This window comes from Oncorhynchus gorbuscha, linkage group LG20 (genome assembly GCF_021184085.1).
Source record: "Oncorhynchus gorbuscha isolate QuinsamMale2020 ecotype Even-year linkage group LG20, OgorEven_v1.0, whole genome shotgun sequence".
NCBI classification, from domain to species: Eukaryota; Metazoa; Chordata; class Actinopteri; order Salmoniformes; family Salmonidae; genus Oncorhynchus; species Oncorhynchus gorbuscha.
The window spans coordinates 33110914-33134398 of NC_060192.1; the positions used below are offsets into that span (position 1 = coordinate 33110914).

A 23485-nucleotide genomic window follows, 5' to 3' on the forward strand; every position below is an offset into this window, starting at 1 on the left:
TCAGTCTGTCCTCAACTCTTAGCCAAAAGAGACTGGCATGGATAGAATTTATATTAGGCTTCTGATTACAATGAAGAGCAAGACGTGCTGCTCTGATCTGGAACAGCTGCAGCTTAACTAGGTCTTTCTTTGCAGCACTGGACCACATGACCACAGGACAATAATCAAGATAAGACCAAACTAGAGTCTGCAGCACTTGCTTTTTGAAGTGTTGTATATTCCCCATGGGCTGTAAAGGGATGAATTTGACCCTATATGGTTTCAAATTAAAATAGCTACGGTCATGCACGAGCACTAAGGCTGAGAACAATTAGTATGTATCAATGGTGATCTCCTACCATTGTGTGTATAATGATGGTAGAATTGTTTGATAAATAACACTTTTTCTATGCATAAGAACATTCTAAATTCTGTTCGTAAGTTATAGTTTTTGCACAATATTGATAAATGAGTCCCCCAGACTTCCTGGCAGGCCAACCCCAGGTGCTGAAGGTAGGCAACAACACCTCTACCACACTGATCCTCAACATGGGGGCCCAACAGGGATACGTGCTCAGTATAGAATACAGTTTAAACATATGAGATGAGTAATGCCAGATATGTAAACATTAAGTGAATGAGATACAGTAGAATAGTATAGAATACAGTATATACAGTTGAAGTCGGAAGTTTACATACACTTAGGTTGGAGTCATTAAAACTAGTTTTTCAACCACTCCACACATTTCTTGTTAACAAACTATAGTTTTGGCAAGTCGGTTAGGACATCTACTTTGTGCATGACACAAGTCATTTTTCAAACAATTGTTTACAGACAGATTATTTAACTTGTAATTTTCCAGTGGGTCAGAAGTTCACATACACTAAGTTGACTGTGCCTTTAAACAGCTTGGAAAATTCCAGAAAATTATGTCATAGCTTTAGAAGCACTGATAGGCTAATTGACAACATTTGAGTCAATTGGAGGTGTTCCTGTGGATGTATTTCAAGGCCTACCTTCAATCTCAGTGGCTCTTTGCTTGACATCATGGGAAAACCAAAATAAATCAGCCAAGACTGCAGAAAAAAAATTGTAGACAAGTCTGGTTCATCCTTGGGGGCAATTTCAAAACACCTGAGGGTAACACGTTCATCTGTACAAACAACTGTACGCAAGTATAAACACCATGGGCCCACACAGCCGTCATACCACTCAGGAAGGAGACACGTTCTGTCTCCTAGAGAAGAACATACTTTGGTGCGAAAAGTGCAAATCAATCCCAGAACAACAGCAAAGGACCTTGGAAGATGCTGGAGGAAACAGGTACAAAAGTATCTATATCTACATTGAAACAAGTCCTATATCAACATAACGTGAAATGCCGCTCAGCAAGGAAGAAGCCACTGCTCCAATACCGCCATAAAAAAGCCAGACTACGGTTTGCAACTGCACATGGGGGCAAAGATCGTACTTTTTGGAGAAATGTCCTCTGGTCTGATGATACAAAAAAAAGAACTGTTTGGCCATAATGACCATCATTATGTTTGGAAGAAAAATTGGGAGGCTTGCAAGCTGAAGAACACCATCCCAACTGTGAAGCACGGGGGTGGCAGCATCATGTTGTGGGGGTGCTTTGCTACAGGAGGGACTGGTGCACTTCACGAAATAGATGGCATCATGAGGGAGGGAAATGATGTGGATATATTGAAGCAGCATCTCAAGACATCAGTGTTAAGTTAAAGCTTGGTCGCAAATGGGTCTTCCAAATGGACAATGACCCCAAGCATACTTCCAAAGTTGTGGCAAAATGGCTTAAGGACAACAAAGTCAAGGTATGGGAGTGGCCATCACAAAGCCCTGACCTCAATCCCATAGAAAATTTGTGGGCAGAACTGAAAAAGCGTGTGCCTACAAACCTGACTCGGTTACACCAGCTCTGTCAGGAAGAATGGGCCAAAATTCACCCAACTTATTGTGGGAAGATTGTGGAAGGCTTCCTGAAACGTTTATCCAAGTTAAACAATTTAAAGACCATGCTACCAAATATTAATTGAGTGTATGTAAACTTCTGACCCACTGTGAATGTGGTGAAAGAAATAAAAGCTGAAATAAATCATTCTCTCTATTTTCAATTCCTGTCATGCCGGTGAATGAGGACCCAACAGCGACTTGGCGAAAACAGAGTATTTAATCCAGAATAAACTTTACAAAACAAAAAGCATAATACTACACGTAAAGACAAGAACAGACTGGAGACTTGATCGAGAACTGCAGGTTGCCTCGGGAAGGCACTTGAACCTAGCAGACTCAGACACCTGCTCACCACGCAGCATCTGAGGGAAACACGACACGACAGGGCAAAACATAGACACAGCACGGTGAATTATATATGAGGATCCGACAGGGCAGGTACGGGAAACAAGGAGAGAAATAGGGACTCTAATCAGGGAAAAGGATCGGGAACAGGTGTGGGAAGACTAAATGATGATTAGGGGAATAGGAACAGCTGGGAGCAGGAACGGAACGATAGAGAGAAGAGAGAGCGAGAGAGTGAGAGAGGGAGGGGGAGAGAGAGGGATAGAAAGAGGGAAAGAACCTAATAAGACCAGCAGAGGGAAACGAATAGAATGGGAAGCACAGGGACAAGACATGATAATAAATGACAAAACATGACAGTACCCCCACTCACCGAGCGCCTCCTGGCGCACTCGAGGAGGAATCCTGGCGGCAACGGAGGAAATCATCAATGAGTGAACGGTCCAGCACGTCCCGAGACGGAACCCAACTCCTCTCCTCAGGACCGTAACCCTCCCAATCCACTAAGTATTGGTGACCCCGTCCCCGAGAACGCATGTCCATGATCTTATGTACCTTGTAAATAGGTGCGCTCGACAAGGACGGGAGGGGGGGAGGGAAGACGAACGGGGGTGCGAAGAAAAGGCTTAACACAGGAGACATGGAAGACAGGATGGACGCGACGAAGATGTCGCGGAAGAAGCAGTCGCACAGCGACAGGATTGACGACCTGGGAGACACGGAACGGACCAATGAACCGCGGAGTCAACTTACGAGAAGCTGTCGTAAGAGGAAGGTTGCGAGTGGAAAGCCACACTCTCTGGCCGCAACAATACCTAGGACTCTTAATCCTGCGTTTATTGGCGGCTCTCACAGTCTGTGCCCTGTAGCGGCAAAGTGCAGACCTCACCCTCCTCCAGGTGCGCTCACAACGTTGGACAAACGCTTGAGCGGAGGGAACGCTGGACTCGGCAAGCTGGGAAGAGAATAGAGGAGGCTGGTAACCCAGACTACTCTGAAACGGAGATAACCCGGTAGCAGACGAAGGAAGCGAGTTGTGAGCGTATTCTGCCCAGGGGAGCTGTTCTGCCCAAGACGCAGGGTTTCTGAAAGAAAGGCTGCGTAGTATGCGACCAATCGTCTGATTGGCCCTCTCTGCTTGACCGTTAGACTGGGGATGAAACCCGGAAGAGAGACTGACGGACGCACCAATCAAACGACAGAACTCCCTCCAAAACTGTGACGTGAATTGCGGGCCTCTGTCTGAAACGGCGTCTAACGGGAGGCCATGAATTCTGAACACATTCTCGATAATGATTTGTGCCGTCTCCTTAGCGGAAGGAAGTTTAGCGAGGGGAATGAAATGTGCCGCCTTAGAGAACCTATCGACAACCGTAAGAATCACAGTCTTCCCCGCAGACAAAGGCAGACCGGTAATGAAGTCTAGGGCGATGTGAGACCATGGTCGAGAAGGAATGGGGAGCGGTCTGAGACGACCGGCAGGAGGAGAGTTACCCGACTTAGTCTGCGCGCAGTCCGAACAAGCAGCCACGAAACGGCGCGTGTCACGCTCCTGAGTCGGCCACCAAAATCGCTGGCGAATAGACGCAAGAGTGCCTCGAACACCGGGATGACCAGCTAACTTGGCAGAGTGAGCCCACTGAAGAACAGCCAGACGAGTGGAAACAGGAACGAAAAGGAGGTTACTAGGACAAGCGCGCGGCGACGCAGTGTGCGTGAGTGCTTGCTTAACCTGTCTTTCAATTCCCCAGACTGTCAACCCGACAACACGCCCATAAGGAAGAATCCCCTCGGGATCAGTAGAAGCCACAGAAGAACTAAACAGACGGGATAAGGCATCAGGCTTGGTGTTCTTGCTACCCGGACGGTAAGAAATCACAAACTCGAAACGAGCGAAAAACAACGCCCAACGAGCTTGACGGGCATTAAGTCGTTTGGCAGAACGGATGTACTCAAGGTTCTTATGGTCTGTCAAACGACAAAAGGAACGGTCGCCCCTCCAACCACTGTCGCCATTCGCCTAGGGCTAAGCGGATGGCGAGCAGTTCACGGTTACCCACATCATAGTTGCGCTCAGATGGCGACAGGCGATGAGAAAAATAAGCGCAAGGATGAACCTTATCGTCAGACTGGAAGCGCTGGGATAGAATGGCTCCCACGCCTACCTCTGAAGCGTCAACCTCGACAATGAATTGTCTAGTGACGTCAGGAGTAACGAGGATAGGAGCGGACGTAAAACGTTCTTTTAGAAGATCAAAAGCTCCCTGGGCGGAACCGGACCACTTAAAACACGTCTTGACAGAAGTAAGAGCTGTGAGAGGGGCAGCAACTTGACCGAAATTACGAATGAAACGCCGATAGAAATTAGCGAAACCTAAAAAGCGCTGCAACTCGACACGTGACCTTGGAACGGGCCAATCACTGACAGCTTGGACCTTAGCGGAATCCATCTGAATGCCTTCAGCGGAAATAACGGAACCGAGAAAAGTAACGGAGGAGACATGAAAAGAGCACTTCTCAGCCTTTACGTAGAGACAATTCTCTAAAAGGCGCTGTAGAACACGTCGAACGTGCTGAACATGAATCTCGAGTGACGGTGAAAAAATCAGGATATCGTCAAGATAGACAAAAACAAAGATGTTCAGCATGTCTCTCAGAACATCATTAACTAATGCCTGAAAAACAGCTGGCGCATTGGCGAGACCAAACGGCAGAACCCGGTACTCAAAATGCCCTAACGGAGTGTTAAACGCCGTTTTCCACTCGTCCCCCTCTCTGATGCGCACGAGATGGTAAGCGTTACGAAGGTCCAACTTAGTAAAGCACCTGGCTCCCTGCAGAATCTCGAAGGCTGATGACATAAGGGGAAGCGGATAACGATTCTTAACCGTTATGTCATTCAGCCCTCGATAATCCACGCAGGGGCGCAGAGTACCGTCCTTCTTCTTAACAAAAAGAACCCCGCCCCGGCCGGAGAGGAAGAAGGCACTATGGTACCGGCGTCAAGAGACACAGATAAATAATCCTCGAGAGCCTTACGTTCGGGAGCCGACAGAGAGTATAGTCTACCCCGAGGAGGAGTGGTCCCCGGAAGGAGATCAATACTACAATCATACGACCGGTGAGGAGGAAGGGAGTTGGCTCGGGACCGACTGAAGACCGTGCGCAGATCATGATATTCCTCCGGCACTCCTGTCAAATCGCCAGGTTCCTCCTGAGAAGTGGGGACAGAAGAAATGGGAGGGATGGCAGACATTAAGCACTTCACATGACAAGATACGTTCCAGGATAGGATAGAATTACAAGACCAATTAATAGAAGGATTATGACATACTAGCCAGGGATGACCCAAAACAACAGGTGTGAAAGGTGAACGAAAAATCAAAAAGAAATAGTCTCACTGTGGTTACCAGATACTGTGAGAGTTAAAGGTAGTGTCTCAAATCTGATACTGGGAAGATGACTACCATCTAAGGCAAACATGGGCGTAGGCTTGTCTAACTGTCTGAAAGGAATGTTATGTTTCCGAACCCATGCTTCGTCCATGAAACAACCCTCAGCCCCAGAGTCAATCAAGGCACTGCATGTAGCACCCGAACCGGTCCAGCGTAGATGGACCGACATAGTAGTACAAGATCTAGATGAAGAGACCTGAGTAGTAGCGCTCACCAGTAGCCCTCCGCTTACTGATGGGCTCTGGCCTCTTACTGGACATGAATTAACAAAATGTCCATCAAATCCGCAATAGAGGCACAGGCGGTTGGTGATCCTCCGTTCCCTCTCCTTAGTCGAGATGCGAATCCCTCCCAGCTGCATGGGCTCAGTCTCAGAGCCAGAGGAGGGAGATGGTTGCGATGCGGAGCAGGGAAACACCGTTGATGCGAGCTCTCTTCCACGAGCCTGGTGACGAAGATCTATCCGTCGTTCTATGCGGATGGCGAGAGCAATCAAAGAGTCCACACTGGAAGGAACCTCCCGAGAGAGAATCTCATCTTTGACCACTGTGTGGAGTCCCTCCAGAAAACGAGCGAGCAGCGCCGGCTCGTTCCAGTCACTAGAGGCAGCAAGAGTACGAAACTCTATTGAGTAATCCGTTATGGATCGATCACCTTGGCATAGGGAAGCCAGGACCCTAGAAGCCTCCCCACCAAAAACTGAACGGTCAAAAACCCGAATCATCTCCTCTTTAAAGTTCTGGTAATTGTTAGAACAATCAGCCCTTGCCTCCCAGATAGCTGTGCCCCACTCTCGGGCCCGGCCAGTAAGGAGTGAAATGACGTAAGCAACCCGAGCTCTCTCTCTAGAGTATGTGTTGGGTTGGAGAGAGAACACAATCTCACACTGGGTGAGAAAGGAGCGGCACTCAGTGGGCTGCCCGGAGTAGCAAGGTGGGTTATTAACCCTAGGTTCTGGAGACTCGGCAGGCCAGGAAGTAACAGGTGGCACGAGACGAAGACTCTGGAACTGTCCAGAGAGGTCGGAAACCTGAGCGGCCAGGCTCTCCACGGCATGGCGAGCAGCAGACAATTCCTGCTCGTGTCTGCCGAGCATGGCTCCTTGGATCTCGACGGCAGTGTTACGAGCGTCTGTAGTCGCTGGGTCCATTCCTCGGTCGGATCCTTCTGTCATGCCGGTGAATGAGGACCCAACAGCGACTTGGCGAAAACAGAGTATTTAATCCAGAATAAACTTTACAAAACAAAAAGCATAATACTACACGTAAAGACAAGAACAGACTGGAGACTTGATCGAGAACTGCAGGTTGCCTCGGGAAGGCACTTGAACCTAGCAGACTCAGACACCTGCTCACCACGCAGCATCTGAGGGAAACACGACACGACAGGGCAAAACATAGACACAGCACGGTGAATTATATATGAGGATCCGACAGGGCAGGTACGGGAAACAAGGAGAGAAATAGGGACTCTAATCAGGGAAAAGGATCGGGAACAGGTGTGGGAAGACTAAATGATGATTAGGGGAATAGGAACAGCTGGGAGCAGGAACGGAACGATAGAGAGAAGAGAGAGCGAGAGAGTGAGAGAGGGAGGGGGAGAGAGAGGGATAGAAAGAGGGAAAGAACCTAATAAGACCAGCAGAGGGAAACGAATAGAATGGGAAGCACAGGGACAAGACATGATAATAAATGACAAAACATGACAATTCCAATCAAGGGGCTCTATTGGCATGGAAAACATGTGTTAACATTGCCAAAGCAAGTCAGGTAGATAATATACAAAAGTGATATTATCATTCTGACATTTCACATTCTTAATATAAAGTGGTGATCCTAACTCATTCCTAAAACAGGGAATTTCTGATAGGATTAAATGTCAGGTATTGTGAAAAACTGAGTTTAAATGTATTTGGCTAAGGTGTATGTAAACTTCTGACTTCAACTTGTGAGATGAGTCCTTTCACACCGACAGTGTGGTGAAGGAGGGGCACCAGCAGCTCTTCAACCTCTGAGGCTGAAGAAATTTGATTGGTCACCCGAGCCATGGTCTGTTCACCCCACTACCATCTAGAAGACGGAGACAGTACAGGTGCATCAAAGCTGGGACAGACAGACTGATAAACAGCTTCTATCACCAGACTATCAGACTGTTCAACAGCCACCACTAGACTGCCTCTGTCTCGTGCCCTACCATCTGCCCAGTACCCTACTCTGCCCCTGACACTGTCACCAGCCGGCTACCACCGGGTACTCTACCCTGCAACATAGGGTCTGCAGCTCTATGTCCATAGTAATTGAACACGGGTCACTTTAATAATGTTTCCATACTATTTATATATCTACTGCTGTCCTAAATGTTTTCTTTTTTCTTGTCTTTTTTATTAGAGTGTGTTTATTGACATTTACTGCATTGGTTGATATGAACTAGGAACATAAGCATTTTGTTGCTCTGTTTTTTACTGCGAGAGGACACGTTAGAGAGAAATGTCCCCTGATCTGTCCTGTTAGAGAGAAATGTCCTTAATGAGGACACGGGGAGGATTGCTACACTGCCTCCTCTAAACAGGAAGTCACGTCCACGTGCTTTGACTACTCAGTCCCCTCAAATGTCCGGACCCTGCACTACAATTGCCCCACATCCGCCATCCCACTTCTGTCACAACGTAGGAAACGTCGGGGCAGGGAAGCGAACGGCACCAATGGAGCTGTTTAAACGGTTAAGTGCCTTGCTATAGGGCACAACGGTAGTAGAAGGCAACAAGGATACTGATACATTCCTGACCTGCCAAGAATGTGTGAACAAAATTCAACAAAATGATTTACTGTATCACTATTGTCAACATATTATTCAATCTTCTAACACACACACACACATACACACATATTTATTCACACAGAGCAAGAATCAGAATTTATGACAATAATTAATTAATCAGAATGAATGATATCAAGTTGGCTATAATTGCTCATAATATATGTGGTCTTTATTGTGTAAACATAACTACCATGTCCTTGCATATGTTGTTCGTTAACGAATAGTATAACAGAGTAATGAAATTGTACTCAAGTCTCTGGAGTGGTTTTCAGCGAATGTGTATGACCACATCCCCGAGACACACGAGCCACCCTGGTGCTTTTACGCACTCACCGCGTGGAACATGTGCGCTCGAGGAGCTTGGCCACGCCTCTGAAATGCTTTCACATGTTGCCGCACACGTTCATACCGTTCGCACCCTTGCAAAACTCAAATCTGTGGTCTCTCGTCCATGTGGGTCTCGCTGTAGCTGCTTCACAGCACACCTGAGAAAATACCCGACGGGATTATGACGATGTCTCATTCATAAACTCTTAGTTCAATTTAATCTCAAATGCAACATGGTGCCATCCCTACATGAATGGTTTTGAGCCTAGTGTGAGCTACATGAATACGTAAAAAATATATGCCTTGCTCATTGTCATTTGGTAACGTATCTATGAATAGCCTACTGCCCGTGTGTGTGTGTGTGTGTGTGTGTGTGTGTGTGTGTGTGTGTGTGTGTGTGTGTGTGTGTGTGTGTGTGTGTGTGTGTGTGTGTGTGTGTGTGTGTGTGTGTGTGTGTGTGTGTGTGTGTGTGTGTGTGTGTGTGTGTGTGTCTGTGGCAGACACATGCGCTCCCCTACACTTCGCTCTGATTTGAGCCTAAATCCCGCCTACTTTTCAGTATACCTCCTCACGTGGATTAAACCATGTTGCCGCCCGCACACGTGTTTACGCACGGGATTGGCCACAGCACTGCTGTCTATGATGGGTACGTCACTGCTGACCGGGGCATCACCACTAGGCTATTACTATTCAGATAAGGAGGAGGGTCTATGCGTAATGCACATCATCATGGAGGCTTTTTGTACGGACAGGGCGTATAGGTGCATTGCCAGTTACAATGTATCGACTCTAGAACTCAGCGACAACATTAACGGGTGTTTGAAATACTTTTACATTGTTATTCTGGATGAGGATGCCCTACCGAGCAGGAGGTAAAACATTTTTCTACAGGATGGTACCCTAGCTAGGACTTGAAACTTGAGGAAAACAGTTATCTACATGATTCAAAGATGCTTTGGTTGGTATCTGCCTATAGACTGAACGCTTGTAAAGGTCCTAGGGCGGTGATGTTGACAAGGCAGACGGTTTAAGGACAAGGACAGAATAAATGGTAAGACAAATTATAACATTGGCTTCATAATGATTATACTTCATACTTTTGCATGCATATCTCCAAATATCAACAGTTTAATAATTTAAGGAGTTTGTTCCAATATCCCCAACTCTATAGCCTACTGTTTAAACAGGTCACGCTACCAATTTAGTGCGTTTTGTGAAGTGTAACTTGGTCCCCAAAAAATAACTTTGTTCAACTTCATAAAAAAACGTTTTCCAATTTTATGAGTTAAAAAAAATATATTTCTACTACAGTAAGTACCTGTTAAGTACCAACTAAAATAATAGGTTTGACCTCACAGTCTTGATTTAATCTAAAATCAAACATAAATCCCCTTGTGACGTGGGATTGGAAGCTTGTTGTGTGCAACCGGGAGTGGCAATTAAATGCAAGCTTCACAAAGACCATTTTATTGTTAAAACATTCTAGCATGTCTATCTATGGGTAACCGGGTTGACGTGTTATACCCGACCCCAGGGCCATGCACAGACCTTTTGGGGGGCAGGTGCTGAAACTGTAAAAAGGGTCACTGTGGTCACAGACTTGTTGAGCAATTATGACTTTTATTATTTAGTTACATAAAAACAATAGATGGCATCTTAATGGTTAATTAAATAAAAACATATTTAATGTAGATTTAATGACGACTTGGGGGCAATGGATTCAGAACAACAATGACCAAAGCTGTACATTTTATTTTACCCAAAACAAAAGGGCACTTTAGAGACTGGAAGGGAAAGGGGCATGTGCTCTGTACAGGTAGAGCTCTATCTGCGCACGTGCCTGCTCAACCCGCTCAGTTTTCCACCACAAAACATCAGAAAATGGCAAAAAAAGAGTAGAATCAGCTCACCTGCTTTCACACTATGGTTTGACTATTAGTTCTATTATTAATCTATTATCTATTATTAATGAGAGTTCAGTTCACGTAACAGGGTTGACCTTAAAATAAGGGACACATGTAAACTAATCACTAATTACGTGAAATAAATAATAATCTTCAGAAATGACTTTTTCAAAGCAGGAGCATAACTTGGGTTTTACAATGATGGTACAAAACCTGGAACTTTAGCAAGTCTGATGTATTGATTTATCCATGTGGTCTATATTAATAGGGCACTTCATTTAATATAACAGGCGTTTAAAATGCCTTATTGGTGCACAACTTGTACTTAAAATATCAAAGGGATGCAAAAGGAACTCTTTTGGTGGAACGACCCAAATACTACTTTATGAAAACTTAGTGAGGGCTTTTAGTCTTTTGCTTATGGCCAGCTGACTAAACCCAACTCCACGATTTACGATGGAGTTGAGCGGCGACTATTGTTTGCGGACTTGACCTCCGACATCACACAAAGTGAAGTTTCTATCAAAAACGACTGATTTCAGCACCCTGATTTCAGCACTCTGATTTCTGTGTATTCTTTGGATGCTGAAATCAGTCGTTTTTTGATTAAAAACTTCATTTTTATGTGACGTCAGAGGTCCAGTTCGCCCATAATAGCCGCTGTTCAACTCCATCGTAAATCGCGGAGTTGAGTTTTTAACAGTTATTTAACTCGGCAAGTCAGTTAAAACTTCTTAAGGATCGGACCCTTTTTTTCAATTTTCCCCTAAAATAACTCACCCTAATCTAACTGCCTGTAGCGCAGGACCGAAAATGACACACCCTAATCTAACTGCCTGTAGTTCATGACCCGAAGCAAGGACATTCATATTCTTGATCCCATTTGAAAGGAAACACTGAAGTTTGTGGAAATGTGAAAGGAATGTAGGAGAATATAACACATTAGATCTGGTAAAAGATAATACAAAGAAGAAAATAGGTAAATATATATATATTTCCATCATCTTTGAAATGCAAGAGAAAGGCCATTATCTGACTAATGACTCTAGGCACAATTAAAATGTTGGCCACTAGATGGCAGCAGTGTATGTGCAAAGTTTTGGACTGATCCAAGGAACCATTGCATTTCTGTTTAAAATGTTGTATCAAGTCTGCCCAAATGTGCCTAATTGGTCAATATTTACATTTTCAAGTACATAACTGTGCACTCTCAAACAATAGCATGGTATGTTTTCACTGTAATAGCTACTGTAAATTGGACAGTGCAGTCAGATTAACAATAATTTAAGCTTTCTGCCCATATAAGATATGTCGATGTCTTGGGACATTTTCTTGTTACTTACAACATTATGCTACTAACATTAGCGCAACCGTCCCAAGGGTGGGACACCGATCTGTAGAGATGTTTATTAAGTACAAATTCTTATTTACAATGACAGCCTACCCTGCCCAAACCCAGACGATGCTGGGCCAATTGTGCGCCGCCCTATGGGACTACCAATCACGGGCCGGTTGTGATAGAGCCTGGAGTCGAACCAGGGTCTGTAGTGACGCCTCTAGCACTGAGATGCAGTGCCTTAGACCCGCTGCGCCCACTCAGGAGTTTAATCATTTAGATTATGATAAGGAAACAATGAGTGATCCATGGTCTTCAGACCTGACAACCAAACTAAATTGTTCTGTGTACTAGGCTATGCTTTTATATTATGAGGATGCTAAATATTCTGTGCATCGTGCACACGTGTCAATGGGGGTTGTTATTTCTATGTAGCAGCTATAGTGCCACTGCCAGCCAGCAATTACATAACACGGTTGGAGGAGGTACTTTGCACAGAGGCTGTCTAGCCACAGATGATCTTATCAAGTTACTCCTCCCTCATCCGCATGCAGGTCCTAGGGTGTTTACTCATAGGCTACGCCACGTTACAGCGGCTTATAGCAAACATGTGAGCCCTTACTCAGCGCTGCTTACTCCAATTACCCAATTACTCGCTATTCAAGTCATGCTGGATGTGCATTGTGGTGATGTAGATTTGTATATCCCTTTTTTTTTAAATGTGGCAACAGCAAATTGCTTAGATCATTAGGAAGTAAGAAAATGGTGTCCCATGTTTCTCCCCACATTCGTGATCCATAAACTGATGGAACTGTAAGATGTAGGCTAATGAAAAAGTGATATTTGATGTCCTTAATCAATCAACCTCTTGGGGACCATTGCTCTATCGTGTTGGTACTCCAGCATAAATATCTATTCTGATACCCTCAGGTTGAGCTTTAATAGTGATAAGCTGGGGATCATTTAATTCACAGGTCTGTTATATAAAGTGGAGCTGGTGTCATGTATATGCTGGTGAAGGCTGTAATGTCAAAATCCATTGCTTTTTTTTTGAGCAATTAAGAAGCATTTTTTTGTCCTCTCTGGGAGTGTCTGAATATCTCGTGCGCATCCAGTTAGTTCCTCAGTTCATATGCCTATTTTGGACTATGAGGTCACAAGCATATACTTTTCTCCTTTGTACACACTAGCCATCCATGCCCGAATCACAGTAGGGATATATGAAAGCATCTTTACTCTACTGAGTTATAGCTGAACCAGCCACGTAGCCCAGCATTAGTCATCAAGTTGATCAGGAGGACACCTGGTGTCATTGCGGTGTACATGTTTCTCACTGCTCTCCTCCCTGAAGGTCCGTGATGCCAAAGGAGCAGGCACATTTTGGGGAGTGGCCCGAGCGCGTACCCCAGGGCACCTCTAAGAATGCCAAGGATAAGAGTAACAGTGCCACTCTGCGGGCATCCCAGTGTGGCACTCACAGAGACCAGGAGGGTAGGAGAATGGGCATGAACGGGAGGATGTCACTGTCTGACTCGGAGAAGGACTCAGAGAAAGACTCCGGATACTCTGGTGAGTAACTCTCTACTTTTGGCCACAAGTAACATAGTTACTAATTTTGTCCCCCAGCAAACATTGGCACCATGTGGCCCAGGGTTGGGGTCAATTTGAATTGGCCCATAGAGATGTATAGAGATCATTACATGGAAATAACTCATATTGCATGGACACTGCCATTGAGGTCTTCCTCCATTTTAAAGTAGTCATTTGTGTGGGGATTCCTATGAGTTGGCAGTCATTAGCCAATGATCAGAGTATTGTTTTCTTTAAATTGGGTTGCCTATGGTTTGTAAATGGCTTTAAGCTATATGACCGCCATCTAGTGGCCACAAAAAAAGTTAAGACACAAGATTTACTGCAGGTGGCGGTAAGTCACCAATATTAGTTTTATACATTTTCAAACGTCAAAAGAATACAAATATTGACTGCTTTAAAATGGAGATAGCCTCAATGGCTATCTCAATTTACAGACAACATAATGGCTCAGATATAACGTGTTCTCTACACATCTCTATGAATTGGCCCCACCCCACAGGAAGCTAAATTTGAATTGAAGGAAGTAGAATTTAATTAAAAATAAACCAATTCAACTGAGACGTAAAACATGGAAGTCTCATTAATTTGATAAATCTTTCATTAAAATGATATGTCACCAATTCATGCAAAGAATACACATACCATTTAAAATATTAGTTTGATTTTAACTCCGATGTCAAACAGTATTTTCTTTGTAATGAGATGTTATATTGTTCCCTCCCATACTGCAGTGTTTGATTATTGCATTATGGGAATGTGTTTTTTTTTTACATTAAGGGATTTATTATAGACAACACACAACATAATCTTAACATATTTATAGACCACTGTAATTGTTTAAAATAGTTTTAGGAGAATGAGTTGTAATAATGAAATATTTCAATCTTATGCTACATGATATTGGTAACCATACATTGTCAAAAATGTTTTTCATCTTCGTTACATTGGCCCTAATGCCTTCACTTTGTGTGAGCAGCCCATATCTGTTGAGGGTAGCCCTCACTTTGCCTGCAATAAACGCACCCTTTCGATCAACTGCCACTATTGGGCTCATTTATGTACCAATATGAGTTCATGGTCTTAGCCCTACAAAAAACAGTTTACAACCAGGAAATGGAATCATTAAAACATTGGGACCAGCTGGGTTTGCGTACAGCACATACTGGAGGAAAGGGAAAGAGGATACCTAGTGAGTTGCACAACTGAATGCATTCAACCGAAACGTCTTCCACATTTAACCTACCGCTCTGAATCAGAGCAGTCATAATGGTATCGTAAATTCACCCAGCTACTTTAAAAGATGAATTGCACCAACTAAGTTGCTCTGGATAGGAGTGTCTGTTAAATGACTCATGTATATAGTGGCTGTCTCAACAGGATGAATCTCCTCCCTCTTTTGTTTCTCTCCCTTTATCTCTTACTCTTTCTCTATTTATTTCTTCTCTCTCGCTCTCTCACCTCCTTCCAACCCTCTTCCACAGAGACTGGTTCAGACTCGGTGCAGAATGATCTGGATGACCAGCGTAGCAGCTCCCAGAACCACCGAGCCCACAGCAGTAGCAGCTCCCAGAACCACCGGGCCCACAGCAGTAGCAGCTCCCTAAACCACCGGGCCCACAGCAGTAGCAGCTCCCTGAACCACCGGGCCCACAGCAGTAGCAGCTCACTGGACCACCGGGCCCACAGCAGTAGCAGCTCCCTGAACCACCGAGCCCACAGCAGTAGCAGCTCCCTGAACCATCGAGCCCACAGCAGTAGCAGCTCCCTGAACCACCGGGCCCACAGCAGTAGCAGCTCACTGAACCACCGGGCCCACAGCAGTAGCAGCTCCCTGGGCCACAACATGCCCTCGTTTGAGGAGCAAAACCCCATCTACGTCATCAAGAACCTGGTGGTTAAACCGGTGAGACACTTTGGTTAGCATTGTAGATTACTATAATGTTTGGTTAGCGTTGTAGATGACCATAATGTTTGGTTAGCGTTGTAGATGACCATAATGTTTGGTTAGCGTTGTAGATGACCATAATGTTTGGTTAGCGTTGTAGATTACCATAATGTTTGGTTAGCGTTGTAGATTACCATAATGTTTGGTTAGCGTTGTAGATTACCATAATGTTTGGTTAGCGTTGGAGATTACCATAATGTTTGGTTAGCGTTGGAGATTACCATAATGTTTGGTTAGCGTTGGAGATGACCATAATGTTTGGTTAGCGTTGGAGATGACCATAATGTTTGGTTAGCCCATAATGTTTGGTTAGCGTTGGAGATGACCATAATGTTTGGTTAGCGTTGGAGATGACCATAATGTTTGGTTAGCGTTGTAGATGACCATAATGTTTGGTTAGCGTTGGAGATGACCATAATGTTTGGTTAGCGTTGGAGATGACCATAATGTTTGGTTAGCGTTGGAGATGACCATAATGTTTGGTTAGCGTTGTAGATGACCATAATGTTTGGTTAGCGTTGGAGATGACCATAATGTTTGGTTAGCGTTGTAGATGACCATAATGTTTGGTTAGCGTTGTAGATGACCATAATGTTTGGTTAGCGTTGTAGATGACCATAATGTTTGGTTAGCGTTGTAGATGACCATAATGTTTGGTTAGCGTTGGAGATGACCATAATGTTTGTTTAGTTAGATGACCATAATGTTTGGTTAGAGATGACCATAATGTTTGGTTAGCGTTGGAGATGACCATAATGTTTGGTTAGCGTTGGAGATGACCATAATGTTTGGTTAGCGTTGTAGATTACCATAATGTTTGGTTAGCGTTGTAGATGACCATAATGTTTGGTTAGCGTTGTAGATGACCATAATGTTTGGTTAGCGTTGTAGATGACCATAATGTTTGGTTAGCGTTGTAGATGACCATAATGTTTGGTTAGCGTTGTAGATGACCATAATGTTTGGTTATCGTTGTAGATTACCATAATGTTTGGTTAGTGGTTGCATTGTCTTGAGGTTACCCTCGGGACAATAATTTGTTCATAGCATCCTTTCCTCATCCTCTTCCTGCTCCTGTTTGTTTAATGTGATCTGTGAAAGTAACCACCTCCCCATGTCTTCTCTGTCACAATACACCCCTGTTTATAACCTCCTGATGGTATAGTCTGGACCAGAGCAACTACTGCACAGAACCCTGGCGTGGGGGGGAGGATGGGACAGTCTGTCTGGTTCCAAGGCCCCCACCCAGCTCCTACTCATCCAAAAACCAGGGGTACCCTCCACCGTCCCTGCCCACAACAATCCACAGGGCCAGTCCAAGAAAGGGGGCAGTAGAAGCAACAAGAACCCTAACAGCAAGAACTCGTACCTCCCCATCCTCAACTCCTACCCCCGCATTGCCCCCCACCCGAGGAAGGAAGGCTCAGAGCAGAGCAGAGAGGGTGCAGGGGATGTGAAGGAGAAGAGCATAGAGGGCCAGAGCCGGAGCAAGAGGGTGTGTACGGAGGACAAGAGAGAAGCAGTGTCCACCACCACTCATCTTCGACCACAGCAGCACCAACACCACCAGCGAGAGAGCAGAACCCAATCTTATTACAAAGTCAGCAGCAGCCGAAGCTCCTCCTCCCACCTCCCTCACCATTCCATGGGTGGCCCTGCCTCCTCCACCCAGCAGGGATCTCACTACTGCCACCAACATGCCAAACCCAGCCCCTCTCCCTCCCACTCCAACGGTATTGGCTCCCCATCCGTCATCAGCTCCCAAAAATCCTCCTCCACCACATCCTCCTCGTCCTCCGCCGATAGCTGGGCCCCAGAGGCCACAGTAGACCTGTCCAACTGCTTGTCTGACTGCTCGTTGGTGCGTCAGCGGCGCTTCCTCAACACGGCAGAGATCCTGAGCCAGTCGGGCCTGCTGGCCATCACGCTGCGCACCAAGGAGCTGCTGCGCCAGAATGCCGCCACCGAGAAAGAGCTGGCTCAGCTCCGCCAGCACGCCCAGCTACTCTGCTTGGCGGCCCAGACCGGCCAAGAGGCCACCCAGCAAGGACCTAACGAAGGTCCCAGCCCCATGGACAAGCTGCTCCAAGCCATGTCCCAATCGGGACGCTACCCGAGCCTCGACTGGACCTACTTTAATGCCAACAGCAACAACCGTCCCGAGAAAGGAGACGAGGCTCAGAAAGACATCAGGGACAGTAATAACAACGACAAGCGTAGCCCGTCTCAGAATCCGTTGGTGGAGGCGCCCCTTGGTAACCATGACGATAGCACATCACCTCCGTCGCCACTTTTCGCCCTGTCTCCTGACCCAGAGGACTGTCCCGATGTTCTCGGCAGCTTGCTCTCCATCTCTCCATCTCCCCCTCCCCAAAGGCGGGGCCGGAGACATGGGGAGGCGCTAAGCCCCTGTGTGACCCCACCATGCCCCCGGATAGCTCCACCCACCGGGCCTATTTACTCTAGCGCTTATGGGGAGGGGCCTCCATGGGGGACATTTTGATGGAGGAGCATGTGCCACTGTAGGGGGAGAAGCTAAGGAGCGAGGGGAATGCACTGAACTGTGCAAAACTGTGAAACCCTTAACTGTATTTCATCTGATGGACTCTTTTTTTGTTGTTGCTGTTGACTCTACTACCACACTTAAATAATTATCACAATATTGTTTCTTTTATTGATCTAATTAGCCGGGGTATTTCAATAATGAGAACATACAAATATGCTTCGTAGGGGACGTTGTAAACAAACATGAGGGTCCATGAATGGATTACCCAATTCAGTACATTACATTCCAGCACATCTATCATTAAATGTATGGAATAGAATTATTCAACATAGAAAGGTTATCTCGGTTGTAGTTTTCTTAAAACCCTTGGTAAAACGATAACAGCACACGAGGATACTATACTAGGGTACTAGGGGCTTTTCAACATAATGGGAAAATGAACACAGACCATTTCATTATCCGTTTGCTCAGGCTTTCTGATGCTCCTTGACTGCTTCAGTGGCGCTGACAGTGTGAAAGGGGACTTTGACCTCAACCGACCGTCAGGGTAATCTCCAATGAACTCCCTCATGCCATGGTCAGTGCTACTGTGCTCTCTGGTCGTTTTGAGTGTTAAAGCCATTCTCAGAATAAAGAATGGCCTGCATGTAGCCTTGTATATTGCAGCTCTGAAGTGCTTTATATATTGTGGGCCATGTTCTCTCTTTGTTCACAGTCATATTACCAGCCAGCAGTTGTTGTAGAAAGTTTGGGATGTGCATATTTTGCACGCTTCATTGAATCCAAGGACATGGGTTGGGAAGAGATTCTGGTGTAACATGAGACTAGAGTCAGATATCATGGAGACAGACACTGTACTAGAGGCACATTGGTCATAATACCTGATCGAATTGTAGTTAGGCTATACAGTAGTCAGACTATTTTGATGTGCATGGCACTGGGATATCACTGGTTATTTCTGTATAATTTGGTATGCTCCGTTGATCCTATTTGTAAGTGTGTTACCTAAAATGCAGTCTGATTGGATTATGATTATGGCATACATGTCCGTGCCCATACATGTAATATATGTTTGTCTGCAGCTTTATGGTGGATTAAAGGAGCAATCCGCATTTCAAACAAAAGTTTTTGCCTAAAGAAATGTAAACACTCTCAAAAGAAGAGATATAGCTATGGATGCAAGGACCGAACATCGTTGAGATCAACATTATAGTCTTAACCATGTTGAGGCTATAAGTGGTTTTTTAAACAATTATATTGTTTACAAACAACATATTATAAAAAGGTTACATTTTCAGTTCAGATGGGAATCTACAGTTGAAGTTCATGAGACATTTATACTGTGTACAAAACATTAAGAACGACTACCTTCTATTGAGTTGAACTTTCATCTGAATTCACCTGGTCAGTCAAGTCATGGACAGAGCAGGTGTGTATAATGTTTTGTACACTCAGTGTATAAGTTTAGATTTGTCAAGAATCAATAGCATCATTCATTGGAAAGTCAAATGTATGTAGCAATCTCAGCTTGTACAGTTGTGAAATTTGACTGGCTCTATGGAAACACAAAACTATAGGACTTCAGTTATTGTAGATAGAATTAGAAGTGAATTTGAAGATAGAAAATGTATGCACCTGTGTCAAACCAGGTGTAGTTTCCTCCTGCTTTCGGCTCCTGAACACGCAGACATTAACATGATGTAGTAAAGAGCTCCAATTCATTCAATAAATACAAATGACTTCATTTATTTGGAGGTCTGTGTTGTGGTTTAATGTGGGTGATATGGTGATGTTTCCCCCATCGGTGCTTAACTATTTACATAATCAGAATTACGGAAGTGACATGGAAAAGCCACTGACTACCTCTGACAGCCACGAATAAAAGACAGGGACTATAACAAACGTAGTAATCACAGCCATGAATAAAAGTTAGTCACCAAAACGGTCATCAATAAGCTGAAACATCAATAAGCTGGATCCCTCTTTGGCCCTCTGGCCCAGGGACTATTATCTACAGAACTTTAGCACGTCAGATGTGTCAACAACAAAGTGTTCCAGAACGGAACCCCCAGTCAGGGTGAAGGTGACAGCATCTCGTTTTGTGTCTGTAGTTTGTTTCTCAGGAGGACCACTCTGGATAAACTTCACATACTGTAGATAGTGAACCTGGGACTGCCCAGATATAATGCAGAGATAATAAAGAAACAGTCAGACTGACACCTGATCTTTAACTGGAGGGACACATGTTGCGAGGACCAAACAGCCGTCTTGTTCTTAGATGTCTGAGGCATTGACCTGCTCACTGTCTTAGTCCACCTGGTTTCTCCACTGAGGCTTCTCAAGCCAGCATGAGTGTCCAGAGTACTTTCTGAGGTCATGGACTCCTCTACGTCTGGAGTATGCCTGAGGTCCTGGACGCCTCTACGTCTGAAGTACTTTCTGAGGTCATGGACTCCTCTACGTCTGGAGTATGCCTGAGGTCCTGGACTCCTCTACGTCTGGAGTATGCCTGAGGTCCTGGACTCCTCTACGTCTGGAGTATGCCTGAGGTCCTGGACTCCTCTACGTCTGGAGTATGCCTGAGGTCCTGGACTCCTCTACGTCTGGAGTATGCCTGAGGTCATGGACTTCTATGTCTGGAGTATGTGTTGTCGTCCCCCCTCCCCGAGTGTGCGGGAACTCCATAGTGGGCTGTGTGGGGAAGCTCAGTGTGTGTCCCCCGGCCAGACACAAAGACCAGAAGCTTCTTGACGGTCAGAGACTCGCATCCCTGAAGAAGACACAAACAAAGACAATATGACCGAGGATGAATCTTAAGAGGCTGACGTACTCCTAAACATAATACATTACTATTCATATATAAAAACATTCTCTCCTTCATCTCCTCTATTAGGCCTGTTTCCAGGACCCAGATTCAGCTGTGTCCTGAACTAAAAATCATCCCTGAAACATGATGATGAATCAGTTGCATTGAAGATTGATGACATTTTCCTTACACTCCACCCCAATAAGCCAGTCCCTCCAGTAGCCATACGTTATGTTCTCAGCTATTCTCTCATCACTACCGGGGGCTGAGAAGTTCACGTGGAAGGTCTACTGCAGAGAGAGGTCTGGCTAGTAACATCTGCTTGAATACAGCAAGATGCCTCTAGCAAGCCCAGAGTAGCCAGTCCTCCTTTCATTTGGTTTAAACAACAAAAAGGACAACACAGAGTGAGGGATGTGCACAAGAGACTGAGCTTATAAAAGTAATTACTGTAAAGGGTTTTATCTCACTGCTGTGCCAAAAGTGACGAAGCCCAACTCAGCAGTTATTGTACAAAACATACTTACTGGTCCACATGACAACCAAACATCCAAATAGCCCCTCGCAGCAAACTGCACAATGTCTTCCCTGTCCTCCCATGTCTGGACAGGGCTGAGGACCCCCAGCGGATGCAGAATTAAAGACTCCTCCTCCATGACCTCACTAGCAGCCTCCAGGGTTGTGGCCGCCTTAAGCTGTGGGTTGAATGACACCATATCACAATGCAAATCACAAACCCAGGCCTGTATTCACAAAGCATCTCAGAGTAATAATAATAATAATAATAATAATATATGCCATTTAGCAGACGCTTTTATCCAAAGCGACTTACAGTCATGTGTGCATACATTCTACGTATGGGTGGTCCCGGGGATCGAACCCACTACCCTGGCGATACAAGCGCCATGCTCTACCAACTGAGCTACAGAAGGACCGAGTAGGAGTGCTGATCTAGGATCAGTTTCCCATTTTAGATCATAATGAATAAGAGTATACAGGTCACTGCCAAAATAAAGGAAACACTTACTTACTGCCTTTGTCAGTCGATAGGAACATTAGCCCGAGCTATTTAGGAGGGATATCACACCTGGCACAAATGGTTGTCTAGTTCTGTTTTTCCTGCTGGGGGGTACTCTATACCTGCGCCCAGAGGGGAGTAGTTCAAAGTCCGGGTACAGGGGGTGGCTTGGGTGAGCCTTGTGGAGGGCCCTGACCTTAAAGATCTCATCCAGGCCTGTCTGTTTGACTCCAAGTACCTAGTGGAGGGCCCTGACCTTAAAGATCTCATCCAGACCTGTCTGTTTGACTCCAAGTACCTTGTGGAGGGCCCTGACCTTAAAGATCTCATCCAGACCTGTCTGTCTGACTCCAAGTACCTTGTGGAGGGCCCTGACCTTAAAGATCTCATCCAGGCCTGTCTGTTTGACTCCAAGTACCTTGTGGAGGGTCCTGACCTTAAAGATCTCATCCAGGCCTGTCTGTTTGACTCCAAGTACCTTGCTTGCTGTGGTGATAATCCTTCTCAGCATGTTTCTCAGGCTGACAGTGGCATTGCCAAACCAACCAACAATACAAAACGTTTAAATACTCTAAATACTCACACTTGAGTAAATGGGGGATAAAAAGTAGATTGAGAGCAGGTTCTTCCAGAGTTAATTAAGCAATTAACATCCCATTATGTGAAGGGTCATGTATAACAATGCAGGACAGGCATTGTTTGTTTGCTTACAATGGCTTTGCCCCCATAGGATGACAATGCCCCATCCATATGGCACGTGTGGTCACTGAATGGTTTGATGAGCATGAAAACAATGTAAGCCACATGATGTGTCCGTCTCAGTCACCAGATCTCAACCCAATTGAACACGTATGGAAGATTCTGGAGCAGAGCCTGAGACAGCATTTTCCACCACAATCAACAAAACACCAAATTATGGAATTTCTCATGGAAGAATGGTGTTGTATCCCTCCAACAGAGTTCCAGACACTTGTAGAATCTATGCCACGGTACACTGAAGCTGTTCTGGCTCTTGGTGGCCTAACGCTCTAATAAGAGACTAACTATTGGCATTTCCTTTATTTTTGCAGTTACCTGTATGTACAGGAAGGACCTGATCCAAGATCAGCACTCCTAGTCTGAGAAGCTATGTGAATACAAGCCCAGGGCTCAGGCTACAAACACAAACCATTATATACGGCAAAGAACACATGAACATGTCACGTGCCTTCTCCAGCCTGGCTCGTATTTCCTCGTGTGATCTCGTCCAGGGCCACAGGAGCAGACGGAAGACCACAGATCATGTCAAACGTTCTCCTGGACAGGAAGTGGGGCCATATCTCACCACTCAGACACTGGTCATGCTCTCCACCAGCCTGTACATTATCCCAGGCTGACAGTAAAACATGGTACGAGTTAATACCACCTTATTAAAATAAGGGGGGGGGGTTTACTATGGGAAGCACATAAGAGGCCACCAATCTATGTAGTAATATACCATAT

General features: G+C 45.3%; 1 protein-coding gene across 1 annotated transcript; it reads left to right on the forward strand.

Annotated features, from left to right (window-relative positions):
* The first annotated feature begins 9583 nt into the window (after nt 1-9583).
* LOC124006682 (serine-rich adhesin for platelets-like) lies at nt 9584-19927 on the forward strand. Its single transcript, XM_046316745.1, has 5 exons — nt 9584-9767; nt 9872-9946; nt 13487-13704; nt 15210-15631; nt 16839-19927. The coding sequence occupies exons 3-5, from the start codon at nt 13494-13496 to the stop codon at nt 18174-18176; spliced, it is 1971 nt and encodes a 656-aa protein (XP_046172701.1). The 5' UTR covers nt 9584-9767; nt 9872-9946; nt 13487-13493; the 3' UTR covers nt 18177-19927.
* The last annotated feature ends 3558 nt before the right edge of the window (nt 19928-23485 follow it).

Bases quoted from the DNA above. Each gene is read 5' to 3' on its own strand.
- LOC124006682 (XM_046316745.1), top strand. From the start codon at position 13,494: ATGCCAAAGGAGCAGGCACATTTTGGGGAGTGGCCCGAGCGCGTACCC. The intron at 13,705-15,209 runs GTGAGTAACTCT...CCTCTTCCACAG, and splicing joins GAAAGACTCCGGATACTCTG to AGACTGGTTCAGACTCGGTG. The intron at 15,632-16,838 runs GTGAGACACTTT...CTGATGGTATAG, and splicing joins AGAACCTGGTGGTTAAACCG to TCTGGACCAGAGCAACTACT.